General features: G+C 36.6%; 1 protein-coding gene across 4 annotated transcripts in view; it reads left to right on the top strand.

Annotated features, from left to right (window-relative positions):
- The window catches only part of Opa1 (Opa1 mitochondrial dynamin like GTPase), a 648,761-nt gene that overhangs the window by 491,345 nt on the left and 142,209 nt on the right, over positions 1-15,207 (top strand). For all 4 annotated transcript variants that reach the window (XM_090383387.1, XM_090383386.1, XM_090383389.1 and 1 more), the window contains one exon: positions 4,913-5,068. In XM_090383387.1, coding sequence (XP_090239513.1) covers positions 4,913-5,068 — 156 coding nt within the window. The remainder of the gene's footprint in view (positions 1-4,912; positions 5,069-15,207) is intronic.

The following is a 15,207-nucleotide window of genomic DNA, read 5'->3' as shown; positions in this document are numbered from 1 at the left end:
TTTTAGTCTGTGAATCCCCCGAAGTTGGCAGATTTCTCACCCACCTGACACTGCCTCAATAGCATCAGCAAATATTCTTTCACACTTTCTATTTAAGTGTATCCATCCCTGTAGAAACATCGAAGAAGGGTCAAATAGCCCTGAAACGGTGCCATCTGGGTGGTGGTATCTATCTGAGAATAAGTAACATTAGTCTTCTCCTCAGGTGAAGCGTTACTTATTCGAAGTAGTGCAATATCATGGCAACTCATTGAGAAGGTATTCACAATGTGAGATATAACTTAAAACGATGCCGATTTGCTAATATTCTGTTCATTGAGATTTGGCTATGTATTATTGATGCTTTCGCACTATACTTATACATAGTACTAGTTTATCTAATTTACTGTGTAATGACTGGATTGTGGTTCAGTTTTAAAGCTATACCTGCAAAATGAAGGCTTTTTAGATCTTACAAAGATTCCTCTCATATTCTTCTATGAAATCATTTATATTGCATGATATAAGCATTGAAAAAAGGGTGGAAAATTTTGCAACATTGCTCTGGGGTCAAGTCACTTTGATCTCATTAATCACACAAATTATGAAAGTCATCTTCTATCTTTTATTGTCTCATGCACAAAAACTGACCCTTTCTATGTAGAATGTGCTTACTATGAGTTTTCACTGGAATCATCTTGACTGGATTCGAACCCAGACCTTTTGTTTTTAATGACACTGACTTAAGGAACATGCCCAGGATTACTGACATTTGGTTATTTGGTTTTTTTTTTTAGGAGCATTAACAACTAGGGCCATATTGCTCCTGGATATGCGGTGGTCATTCCCTGACCTTTCCGCATCCTCCGTATTTGGTGGTTATGGGCTCGAACCCCGGTCTAATCAAGAAGCATGTGCTACGCACTGCTGCTCCTTCCCACCTGGCTACGGAGGCCCCCAATTACTGACATAATATGCATAAACACACAATTTGCTGCTCCACTATGACACCATACATGAATCCCAGTTCCTTATCAGAGACTTAGTAATTTGGAATCTCCTCTATTCATTCTTCTCTGGCTTAAAATCTCTCTACCACATTCTCTAAAATTCATCTGTTGCATCTATTGTTCTCCCAACTTCACTAGTCACTTTTAAATCTTTCACTTCCTCTCTTTGAAATGACTTTCTCCAGTCCAACTTTCCTAACAGTGAGATAATTTTCATTGATGATTTTAATGTTCACTAGCTGGCTTCTGTTTTCTTGTCAAACAGATGCAGCTGAGCCTTTTTGCTATTACTAATGACCTCACACAGATTGTTCATTTACCTACCAGAATACCACATAAACTTAACCATGCAGCCAGCATGCTTGATTTTTTTTCTCACAAACAACTCTTATAAGTACATGGTCGGAGTGATGGTCTTTTCTTCAGTGGATCCCTTTCTCTCGTGGCCATTCTCAACCAAGATTTCTTTTCTTTGTTCAGATTAATTTTCAAATTTCAGGTTTTGTCAGTGAAATTATTCTTGTAGGGATGAAATTCTTTATTTCACACTTCACCTTAAAATCTAATCCATTATCTAAACCTTGGTTTTCCAATAAATGTGATAAGGCTGTTCAAGAGAAGAATGTTTTGTGTTATATATTTTGTATATTTATCAGTGATATTGATGAAAGTATATCAGGCTTAATGTATAAGTTTGCAAATGACACAGAGGCTAGCAGAGTTGTTAATGACAGTAATAACAGTATACTTGGTTGAGTGGGAGAAGACAGAGAGTGGTAATCAATGGACACTGCAATTTGTAGAATACCATATTAATGGAATCCTTCTGTATTTATCGATGATACTGATGAAGGTATATTAAGCTTAATGTCCAAGGTTGCAGATGATAAAAAGGTTGGCGGTAGGCTACTGCGATAGGATCTAGAAATGTTGAGCAGATGGGCTTGAGAGGTGGCAACTGAAGTTTAATATTGATGATAATAATAGTTTAATAATACTGCATATGGGTAGCCTTAATTCCAAAGAAAATGTGCCAACTGTGTGGTACTACACTCAGTGTGGTGGAGAATGAAAAATACCTGGGAGTAATTGTGCAGTCACATATGAAATTTTCTGAGCAGTGCAGCCAGACTGCCCGAGAAAGTCAGTGATATATGGAAATCTTGCTAGCATGAATAAGGAGGTGATTATCTCTTTGTATAAGGCAATGGTCAGGCCACACCTTGAGTACTGCATACAGGTCTGGAGGCCTCATTTTAGGAAGGATGTAGAGTTGCTAGAATGAGTACAGTGGAGGTCATCAAGATTGGTGAGATGGAACAAATTTGCAGAACTTAAGCCTTTCTCTTACGAAGAAAAGCTTAAGTTCTGCAAATTGCAGCATCTGAAGACTCAGCATCTGCAAGGTGATCTGATTGAGGTGTGTAGTGTAAGGCTTTGAATGGTTTCAGCAAGCTCAATGCTGATGGGGTTTTTCCTCTTGCTCGGATTACAAACCTGAGGGGGCATAAATTTGCCTTTAGTCTGTTGTTGTGGAAGTTTATAGCATAAATAAATTCAAGGAAGAACTGGACAAACTTTTGGAGGAAGTGGATGGGTGAAATAGGAAGTTTTTTTTTTTTTTTGTGGCTGATGCTGCATAAGTTTGCTTTCTTCCTTATGCCTCTATTAATGCTAATTGTAATTGGCTTGTTTCCAAACCTCCAAGTTTATTTTCTGCCTACACCATAGCTTGCAACAATTGTAAAACAGTTATTAATCAGTCCAAACTAAATTTTGAAGGGGCTAAGAGTAGAAAACTTGCTTCTTGAACAAATAGTAGCTGAACATTCTGGTCTCTTGCCAAAGCTATTGGCTGCAACTTTTTGGCCATCTCTGTTCCCAATTCTGTCAAAACCAGATGGTCTATTGCCACTTCAGCCAAAGATAAAGCTGACTTGCTAGTCCTATTTTTCTTTCAACTCATGTATTGATAATCTTGGTAAATCACCTCCCACCATTCCCAGTACACTCCATTCAGTTCCTCCTGTGGTCTTCCATCAGAAGGATTTTGATCAATCTTGATGCTATGAAAGCTCCAGGTCCTGATAGTATTTCTCCACTTGTTCTCAAAACCTTTGATCCTGTACTTAATTCTGTTCTGTGTCTGCTTTTTTTCACTTTCTTATTCCAAACATATTTTTCCTAATTCGAAATTTGCTCATATCCAGCCAGTTTCTAAAAAAGGGTGACAAATCAATCCCATCCATTTATTGTCCCATTGCAATTACTTCTACTCTTTCTAAAGTAATTGAGAAATAACCAATTAACAGGTAATTCTTAAACTGTCTAGAGCCCTTCCGTCTGATCAATGATCATCAGTATGGATTCCATCGGCATTGATCTGCTGGTGATATTCTGGCTTTGTTACCCATCTATGGACAAATTCATTGGAAAATTTTGTGAAACTCAGGCATTTGCTCTTGGCATTTCAATGGCTTTTGATCATGTTTGGCATTAATGTGTTCTGAATAAGCTTCCATCTTATTCCAGTTTTTTATTATTATGTATCCAGTTTCCTCTCTGACTGCTCACTGTGGGTGAAACTGAAGCTGGTGTTCCCCAAGCTTCAGTTCTTTCTCTTACTCTTTTTTTTTTCTCTTGTATATTAATGACCTTCTTCTATCGACCTTCTTCTATCCATAGTTTTGATGATGATAGCTCATTGCATTCCACCTTCCACTTTGAGAAACCTTGCCCTGCACACACACGTGTTCAACTTCTCAAATATCCATTACCATTCCTTAAATGTTGATATCCAAGTAATTCTCCAGTAGGGCAAAAATAACTTGTTTGATTTCAAACCTTCTAAAAACTCAGTCCTGTCTTATATATCACAGAACGATTCTTCTGTTACTATGCTTATCTTCGTTGACACTCCTAATCTCTCTTGTGACATAAGCACATTACAAATATTGCTTCCTCTGCATATGAAAAACTGGGTTTTCTCTGTCACTCAAGGTGTTACTCTTCCAAACAGCTGTTTTACTCAGTACCAATTGTAAATCTGTCCTACCATGGAATGCTGTTGCCATATCTGGGTCAGTGCCTCCAAAATCTCTCTCAGGCATCTAGATTCCATTCAAAAGAGGGCAGATTGGTTAATTAATGACTCATCTCTAACAGAACCTTTCCACTCTGTCTCATAGACATTCTGTTTCTATTGTATGCCTTTTCAATAGATACATCCATAGGCACTGTTCTTCTGAATTGACTTATGTTGTAATATGTGCCACATCCAGTCAACATCTTTTTACTGTCCAACTTCAGAGTCAAAGAACCAACTTTTCTTCTTCCTCATTTATTCATTCAACTTCCATTCTCTGGAACAACCTTTCTTTGTGCGTATTTCCTGAAAATTACAATTTACAGAAGTTCAAGTCTAATGTCAATAAATATCTTCTTTCATCTTCTCAACCTTCAACTCATGCACAGTATTAAACAGGTTCTAATACCTCTCATGTTTGGGGTTTTCATATAAAAAAAAAACAACTCTACAAGAATTCTGCAAGAATGCTGCTATATTTGTCATATATGCATTCACAGGTGTAGTCTGGGTAATATAACAGCATTTCACTCTCAGGTGTGATAAGCATAGACCAACTCAAATGATAAAGTGAATATAAGGGGTTTTTTTTTGTACAAATATTTTCCTAAAGCAATTACCATGGATGACTTTCAGGTCACAGATCTGTAAATTTCACTTGGAAAATTTTAGAATTATCACACCCAAAGTCAGATTTTTAGCTTTCATATTTGTTTCATTTATGAAATAAAAAATTTCAACAGGTGACAATGTAAAGTAAAAAAAATTAGTTTATTTCCTTTTTCTTTCTTTATTGTTGCTAATTTGTGTTTTTACAGTGTTGTAATTGTTTTTGTAGGTAGGATGGGAAACGTTGCAGCAAGAATTTAGGAAATTCATAGAAAAAGAAAAAAATTCTAGAGATCATGATGATATTTTTGATCATTTGAAAATTTCTGTGATAGATGAAGCAATTCGGCAGCATCACTGGGAAGACAAGGCTTCTGACATGCTGGTATTAATTTTTTTAATAAGTTTAAATAAAATTTTAAAATAATAAACACTCCATAGATAGCATAACTGTAGGCACAGCTAACTGCATTCAGTGGCATTTACTTACCAATGTGGATCAAATTGCCCACATTGGTATAATAGTGAGTTAATTCAGGGTATTGAATCAAAGGATTTCTATAGGAAGAAGTAAAAGCAATCAGGTAAAAGATAACTCCATAATTTGGATGGCATCTGTAATCATGAATTTCACCTTGCTCAAGAATTTGACAAACATATTCGAAGGATACAAAACTAATGTTACAGAGTAAGTGGTTTGTTTCTTCTGAGTTTATACCAGAAAGAAATTATCCTTGTCTACACTGCTCAGAGAACTTCATATCTGACTGCACAATTACTCCCAGGTCTTTTTTTTTTGTTGTTTTTCGATAGCCTGAGTGTAGTACTGTACGGTAAATTTCTTTTTTTCAAAAAAAAAAAAAGGTCTCTTTTTTTTTTTTTTTTTTTGTTTTTCGATAGCCTGAGTGTAGTACTGTATGGTAAATTTCTCTGGGGTCAGTGCTATCCATATGCACAGTACCTTGCTTTTGTTAGCGTTAAACTTCAATTGCCATTTCTCAGCCCATCTGACTAATTTCTCTAGATCCAGTTGCAGTAGTATACTGTCATTACTGTCAAACTCTTTGCAGCACACCAAGTTGGATACCCTGACTTCTTGCCAGTTACATATAGATGACTTGAAGCCTGACATGACTGTGGGATATGCTTGTGTTTTCTCCAGCAGCACTATCTGTAATTGGATTCCATAAATATGTAGTATATATGCGGCAAATTTATATGCAATAGAACTGGCCTTGGATCACATCAAATCCCACCAGAACCTTTAATACCAGTGTGATTTGATACAAACTGTATACATGATGGCAAGAATCTTTGCACGTGTGCACACCGCCAACAAGCTAAACCAAACCAAGCCAATATTATCAATTATAACTACTTAGATTTTACAAATGTAATTTTTTAACTGAATACATCTAACTACTTAGACTTTACAAACATAACATTATAAATTAACTCGTATAACTTGATAGGAGAAATGAAATTCATATAACGTAACTCGGAGATGATAATGATATATATATATATATATGCAGTAGATTCTCAATTTTCTGGGATAGATGATAAAAAACAAATCTCAGATAATTGATTTCCCGGTTAATCCAAAAATACAAAAGTCCCCGACATACGTAAGGGATACGCTCCAGGACTTCTTACTTCATCGAGTTTTACATAACTCGGGAATAACTAATAACATATTGCTGCTATATTATTATTGACAAATATGAATTCAGCACGATACTTATTAATGTCTGACCATTTTCAAACATAACATTATAAATGAACTCATATAACTTGATAGGAGAAAAGAAATTCTTATAACGTAACTCGGAGATAATACTCAATACTGATATATATATATATATGTGTGTGAAGTTGATTCTCGATTTTCTGGGATAGATGGTAAAAAACAAATCCCAGATAATCGATTTCCCGGTTAATCCAAAAATACAAAAGTCCCCGACATACGTAAGGGATACACTCCAGGACTTCTTACTTCGTCGAGTTTTACGTAACTCGGGAATAACTAATAACATATTGCTACTATATTATTATTGACAAATATGAATTCAGCACGATACTTATTAATGTCTGACTATTTTCATACATTCTTATTAGTTTAATTTTTTGATCCAAATGGATCGCTTTGCTTTTCTTGGTAGATTTACTAGTAGTGCTGTCACTTATTCTCTTAGTCGGCACCATGATAACGGTCAAAACGAAAATTTTCTGAAAAGAACTTCACATTGTTATGGGGAAAACACATTATTACCACCTCGCGCGAACTCACATTTTACTAAAGCACATTTCTGGAGGTCACTGCATTTAAACAATTTGCACCTTCCAGGTTAATCGGATTTTCTCTTCGTGCATCTAATTATAAATGGGTAGTAAACTCGATCTTATTGCATTTGTGATAATACCAATAGCTGGAATTGTGTCGGTTTTTACGTTATTATGATGAAATGTGTCCGTCCCCTTCACTGAAATATTCAGCATTATAAAAAAAAAAAAAAAAACATAAATAAATTGTAAGAATATCCTTCTATTTTTTTGCTTGTTGCTCCTTATCTCACTTGTGCAATTTCTGCGTGCCATGATCGTCGTTATTGATTGCTTATTTTATTTATTTATTTTTTTTATTTTTATTTATTTTTTTCAATTTTACAATCCTTAAAAAAAAAACTGAGCGGAAAAAAAATTTATGTAAATCCCTAGTTGGGTAAGTCGGGGACTTACTGTATCGAAAAATATTCAGCAACCTACGTAAAAAATATGACGATAGATAAAAAATGAAAAAAAACTTACCATGCACTACTTGCGTATCCAGTACGATGCTTCCCTTTATTTTTTACGATGTTGCATATGGTTTGGTAACCAACATCCTAATAGTTCTTTAGAGATTTAATGGATGCACCGTTTTCGAACTTTTGAATAATTTCAAGTTTTTATTCAACTGAAAACGCAACTGTTTTGTGTTTACCCATCATTTTTGCAATTTCTAAACAAAAAAAAAATACTATAAAAAAAATTACGACACCCCCTGACATAAATAACGAAACAAAATTTGACCTTTTGCGGGGCAACAAAACACAACAATCGACACAACGCACTAAAACAAACTATTTTTTTTTTTTTTTTTTTTTTGGAGTCTTGAAGTGTTCCGGTTAATCTGCTTCCCAGTTAATCCGATCCCGGTTAATCGAGAGTCTTCTGTATATAGTGTTATAACTACGTTGGGATATAAGTTTAGGGTTATATTTTTGTATTGAAATTGAATCGAAATCATGACTCAGAGCAGCAAAGCAAAAGGCTCAAGCTTAATGGGAGTGCTGCGTCTCAGGGGAGATGAGGTTGTCCTCTGAATCACAGCCTTTTGAAATGAACTGCTTGTTTGATGTTTGTTTGTTTGGAGCAATCAGGAACTGGACATAATATTGCCAAGGGGGACTGTCTTTGTGGATGTGTGCACAATGTAAGGAGTGTGAGGAAATTGGGCGCCAACTCAGCATTGTTATGGGCCTATATTGAGAGCTTGAAGGACATGGTAGATGCCCTCGAAGGATTTAAATTCAGGGCCCATCAAGCTCTCAACTGCCCACATCAATGCCAGAGCTTGCACTTGAACATCACGCAACACAGTGGCAACCCCCAAGGCAGAATGTTGTAGTGCCACAGGAACTAGTTGTTGTCGGTGACTCTTTTGTCAGGGAAATGGGAAATATATTGTGCAAAAAGGATAGGTGGAACAGGACCAGAGTATGTCTGTCAGGAGAAAAAAATTGATGACATTGTAGAGCAGATATCATCTTTTAAGAGCACAAAAGCTAATATTGTTGTAAATGTTGGCACTAATGATATTAAGAGTAGGAGACCAGCGGAATTACTTAACAAGTACAGGTCAATGCTGAAAAAATGCTGTGAGTTAGGGTTGAATTTGAAAGTGTCTGCAATTCTGTTCAGGCACGAGAGGAGGGAGTATATGATGAGAGCTTTGTCGATCAATTCAGCCCTGGAGAGATTGTTCAAGGCTCATGGGGTAGAATTTTTCTCAGCCTGGTCTGTGCTTGTTAACAGGAGAAACTGCTTCTACGTGGATGGGATACACTTAAATATAAAGGGTGCAAGAATATTTGGTGATTCTCTCGAGGCAGTATTGGGTGGGATGGAAAATAGCTTTGGGGATGTACAGACTAATAGATTAACACTAGCCGCTGGCAGAGGTGAAAGTGATTCTTGCGCTGCTTCTATTGAAGGGAGCAGAAGCCTGGAAAACAAGGTGCAGGTAATTTCGGGGACTGTTGGGAGTCATTGCATATACTTGTGTGTACAATGCTAGGTGTTTGGTAAATAAATTTGATGAATTTGAGGTGTTAGTTAAAACATCAAGGGCAGATATTGTTGGGATATCAGAGATGTGGTGTCACACAGATATAAGGAATGCAGAAGTGGAACTGTGGGAGTACAATATGTACAGGAAGGATAGAAAGGGAGGATGGGTTATGCTATTAGTTAAGAAACACAAAAAAATCCTCGACACTGCTCTGCCCACTCAACATGAGTGGACAGAGCAGTGTTGAGTCAGTTTGGTGTAACATAAGCACTGGGAAAGCAAAATTGAGAGTAGGAGTGTGTTATAGACCTAATGACTATGATGAGTATAATAAGCAACTGTACAGAGAAATATTGGGCTATTAAATGTCTTATGGAATTTGTGGATTGTTCACTCACACACTAGCACAGATTTTGTGGATTAATTCGATGATTGTTTTCTACAGCAGCATGTTCAGGAGGCAACTAGAGGGAGTAATACTTGAGTAAATACCCCTCCAAATGGAAGGGTTTTTGCTTTTGTAAAGGTGATGTCGGTGGTCCGAGACAGTATTTAAATTCTGTACGGTGGGACCAACTGATGATCTTACCAAAAGAAAATTCAAAATGGGAAGTATTCAAAGAAATAATCTTGGAAGCTACTAGGCTTTTCATACCAACTAAGAAATATTGTTCAAGATTTAGGCCTAAATGGATATCAGATATGATAGATATGAGCTGGTCTGTAACCAAGTCACAAAGGAGGTTAGGCAGGCAAAGGCAGATTACAAGAAAACCTTATTAAGGGATGGAAAGAAAAACAGCAAAGAGCTCTTTACTTATGTAAACTGTAGAAGGAAGGAATGAATCTGATTGGTCCACTTGATATTTATGATTCAACTGTTGATGATCCTCCTCACGTAGCTAACAAACTAAATGAGTATTTTGCATCTACATTCACACTTGAGGAGTTATTCAGGGAGGGGAATGCCAGAGGTGTATTCAACTCTGGCAGTAAGCTAGATAATCTTGTAATAACTGAGAGCAAAGTGTAGGAGAAATTGTTGAAGATAAACATAAGAAAGGCCCTGGGATGGATGAGATCTATCCAGTTATATTAAAGGAGGCAGCAAAGGAAGTAAGCAAACCCTTAGCCACAATTATGAGAGCCTCCTTGGACTCGGGGCAGGTACCCATGGACTTAAGATGTGCAAATGTTACCCCAATTCACAGAGGATCAAAGGGTAACACAAGTAATTACAGACCTGTTAGTTTAACTTCTGTTTTGGGGAAATTAATGGGGACACTGGTGAAAGAAACACTGCAGGATCATCTAGACAAGACTTGAGTTATAGCTTGGACAGAGCATGGGTTTGTTAAGGGGAAGTCTTGCCTGACCAGTTTGATTGACTACTGTGATGTAGTGATAAAGAAACTGGATGCAAAAAATACTTTTGATATCATATATTTGGATCTTAGAAAGGCTTTTGATTCTGTTGCACATGGAACACTGCTGCACAAATTGGAGCAGTGTGGCATTGGTAATTGATGATGGTATATCAGGCTTAACGTCTAAGTTTCAGATGATACGAAGGTCGGCATTCTGCCGCAACAGGATCTAAGAAAGTTGAGCAGATGGGCTGAATTGTGGCAACTGAAGTTGAACATTGACAAATGTAAAGTACTGCATATAGGAAGCAGTAATCCCAGAGTAACATATCAACTGGATGGTACTACACTTAGGGTAGTGGTGAATGAAAATGACTTGGGGGTATTTGCGTAGTCAGATATGAAGTTTTCTGTGCAGTGCAGATAGGTGCAAGAGTAGCTCATGGTGTGTTGTCAGTGATATACAAGAATTTTGCTAGCAAGGATAAGGAGGTGATTGTCCCCTTGTATAAGTCAATGGTCAGGTCACACCTGGAGTACTGTGTACTGGTCTGGAGGCCTCATTTTAGAAAGTATTTAGAGTTGCTTGAGCCTTTACAGAGAAGGGCAACAAGATGGTGAGGGGAACGAAGAGGTCCTCTTACCGAGAAAGGCTTAAGATCTACAAATTGCAGCGGCCGAAGACTAGGCACCTGCGAGGTGATCTGATTGAGGTGTATAAGGCCTTGAATGGGTTGAGCACTCTGAATTCTGATGGGATTCTTTCGCTTGCTCAGATTATGAACAGCGGGCACGAATTCAAATTGAGGAAAGGTAGTTGTAGAATAAATGTGCAGAAGTTTGGCTTTTGGCCAGCGGATGGTTGATTTCTGGAAAAACTTCCATCTGTCATTGTGGAGGTTGATAGCTTAAATAAATTTAAGGAGGAACTGGACAAACCTTTAGAGGGAATGGTTGTGTAAAATTTTTTTTTTTTTTTTTTTTTTTTGGGCTGATGTTGCATAAGCCTGAAGACTTGCTTTCTTGCATCGCATGCCTCTAGTACTACTACTACTACTATACTATTTCCATAAGATGTTACAAATGTCAATTTATTCCCAATGCATAACATAATCTTAACCTTCACTGTACCAAATTGCCAGATTCACTCAAACCAGGTTTCTTAAATTTCCATGTTCAACTATTCTTCCTGGACTCCATGAGATATTACAAATGCCATGAATTTGGTGTTTCTCTGACAGCATGCTGTGGCAAAACATCAAAATTATGGCTGTGAAAAAGATACATATAATATGGATTCACCTAGAAAACTTAGTCATGTCATGTCATGCCAAGTGATATCATACCTGATGGTAGAATTGTTAGTGCCGATTCTCTTGTAAATTAGAATCTTTCTTGCACTCATTGCATGTATGCTGAGCTTTCTCTAGCTAATAGCAAGTCTTTTTTATGCAGGATGTTGGGGCTGAAACGAAGTAAATTTAATTTACGTAATGTCAGTTGTGATTCAATTTCTGAAGAGGTGAGTTGATTTCCTGGAACAAATTCATTCTGGCGGCTGGGCTCGTCACACACACAATGTTTACAGAATGCTTTGGTTTTGCAGGAGGCAATATTAACTGGAGACTCATTTACAAGGGAAAACAAAGATTATTCTATAAGAAAGCCAAATGGATAGAACCAAAGTACGTCTACCAAGTAGTACAAAAACTGACAGTTTATCAGCTCGTAATGGTTCTAGTAGGTGCATGGTAATACAAAAAAGTGTTGTAGGATAGTACAAAATGTCCTTTTGTCTGCAATTCTGCCCTGACGTTACAATAGAGATTTTTGTCATGAAAGCCTTGTCAGTTTTAAGGGACTCTGCAAGGTTTATGGTAGGATTTTTCCCAGCAAGGCTGGCTTTAGTTGATAGACAAAATCTATGTTGTGAAGACAGCATTCATTTAAATAGAAGTGGTACAATGGTTTTTTATAATGCCATTCATGGAGACTTTAAGGAATTGTGGAGGTTAATAACTATATTCTTCATTATCTTCTAAGATTTAGTAAATGTTGAACTTGGAATTTCATTCGATACTAGTGCTATGCTATGCACACATCTTTGATGTCAGTGACATTTAATGATCTGTAAGACTATTCAAGTCTTCTATTTTTCCAAAATTAAACTCAAAAACTTTTGCCTATGTGGTCGTCTCTTTAGACATTCTAGAACCCCTTGATCCATAGGCTGGATTAAGGATATCACATTTTTGATAAAAACATGGCCTTTATGTTCCCCTTCTTTGAGGTCCTCATAATTGAGATGTGAAGCAGTAGTATCCAGAAAGAGAAGCCTTTTTAGGTAATTTTTTTTTTTTCTCTCTCTCTCTTTTCTTCAAATGTTTCTTTACAGAATGTACAAATTCATTAAAAATAAATAATTAAATAAAAACATCTTTGAATAATGCGGAGACAATCTATGCTCATTTTTGTGAGAATGATAATAAATGAGTAGATTGGATGAAGAATGTATATATATATAATAACAAGAAAAAGCAGTAACTCTAGTTGTGCTGCCACAGATGGCTGTTGTGACTCTTTCTTTGGATTTTACTTTCATCCGTATTGCAGAGTTGTTCTGCGGTAAGTTTTTCTCTGGTTATAGATTACCATAAATCTGTAAATTTTTCAGCAACAGGCTGATCAGCGGATAATCTCTCCTCACTATATTCTTAATACTTGGTCTTTTGATGAAAAACAAAGGCCTTTTCTTTGCTACTTTTATGGGTCTACTAATTGGAGTTTTGTGTTATAGTAGCAGTAATAGCCAGACAGTGTAGTAGTAGTAGTAGTGGCATGTGATGCAAGAAAGCAAGTGTATGAGCTTATGCAGCATCAGCCAAAAAAAAAAAAAAAAAAAATCACACCATTTCCTCCAAATGCCTGTCCAGTTCCTCCTTAAATTTATTCAACCTATCAACTTCCACAACGACAGATGGAAGTTTGTTCCAGCAATTAACCACCCGCTGGCTAAAGGCAAATTTCCGCACATCTATTCTACATCTGTCTTTTCTTAATTTGAATTTATGCTCCTTTAGGTTCATAATCTGAACAAGTGGAAGGATCTCATCAGAATTTAGCGTGCTCAACCCATTCAAGGCCTTATACACCTCAATCAGATCACCGCGCAGGTGCCTAGTCTCCAGCCACTGCAATTTGCAGAACTTAAGCCTCTCTTGGTAAGAGGATCCCTTCATTCCCCTTACCAATCTTGTTGCCCTTCTCTGTACACGCTCAAATCTACATCCTTCCTAAAATGAGGCCTCCAGACCTGTATGCAGTACTCAAGGCGTGGCCTGACCATTGCCTTATACAGAGGGACAATCACCTCCTTCTCCCTGCTAGCAAAATTCCTATATATCATTGACAAAACCCCATGACCTGCCCTGGCAGCCTGTCTGCATTGCTCAGAAAACTTCATATCTGACTGCACAATTACTCCCAGGTCTTTCATTTTCTACCACCTTAAGTGTAGTACCACACAGTTGGTACGTTTCTCTGGGGTTATTTCTACCCATATGCAGTGCTTTGCATTTGTGAAGGTTAAACTTCAGTTGCCACTTCTTAGCCCATCTGGCCAAATTATCTAGATCCTGTTGCAGTAGCACACTGCCATTACTGTCATTAACAACCCTGCCAACCTTTGTATCATCTGCAAACTTCGACATTAGGCCTGATATACCTTCATCAATATCATTGATAAATATACAAAACAACAGTGGACCTAACACCGAACCCTGTGGGACACCACTAATAACATTAGTCCACGAAGAGCAGCACCCATTGATTACCACCCTCTGTCTTCTCCCACTTAACCATCCTTTTATCCATTGTAGTACCTCTTAATACCCTTAAACTCCAAAAGGAAGGGGATGAATCTGATTGGTCCACTTGACATCGATGGTTCGACTGTTGATGATCCTGCTCAGATAGCAAACAAACTGAATGAGTATTTTGCATCTACATTCACACATGAGGAATTATTAAGGTTTGAAAATGGCAGAAGGTTATCAAATTGTAGCAGGATACCTAATGATTTTTTTTGCATATACACCAGCCATATTTGTAAAAGAATAAGAGTTTACCTCAATGTTTGATAGACAAAATCTATGCTGTGGTTCATAGAACACTTCCGTATGATACTCTCCCGAAATTAAAACAAAAACAATTAAAAAATCGAAAATCTTACATTATAGTAAGGAATAATTAACAATAATTAAAAATCAAATGAACACGATTAAAAATCAGATGAGCACAATTAAAAATCAATTTAACAAAATTAAAAATTAAGTCAAAAATTAATTTAACAAAAAAAATTGCAAAACGAAAAAGGAAGGAGGAAGAAAATCGTTTTGCAATTTTTTTCGTTAAATTAATTTTTGACTTAATTTTTAATTGTTAAATTGGTTTTTGTGTTCATTTGATTTTTAATTATTGTTAATTATTTCTTACTAAGATTTTCGATTTTTTAATTGTTTTCATTTTAATTTCTGGAGAGTATCATACAAAAGTGTTCTACATATCATATTGAGGTAAACTCTTATTCTTTTACAAATATCGATATCAACGTAAACGTATTAAGCATTATAGCTCTGGTTTATATATCACACCAGTTATAATAGTTTCTATCTCCAGGTTTTGATGTCTTTAAATTGCAACGAGAATTAAAAGACCCTTGTGAAACAAATTGAATGCTAAATCCTTCTAGATTTTTATGATTTTTTTTCCAGTATTTATATAAAAATGGGGGGGCAACAACTTGACAGGTTGATGCTGATTAAA

This window comes from Mastigoproctus giganteus, chromosome 10, assembly GCF_048544385.1.
Source record: "Mastigoproctus giganteus isolate SK-2022 chromosome 10, ASM4854438v1, whole genome shotgun sequence".
In the NCBI taxonomy this organism is placed as follows: domain Eukaryota; kingdom Metazoa; phylum Arthropoda; class Arachnida; order Uropygi; family Thelyphonidae; genus Mastigoproctus; species Mastigoproctus giganteus.
Note: the sequence above shows the minus strand (reverse complement) of the source record. Positions and strands in the feature narration are given on the sequence as shown.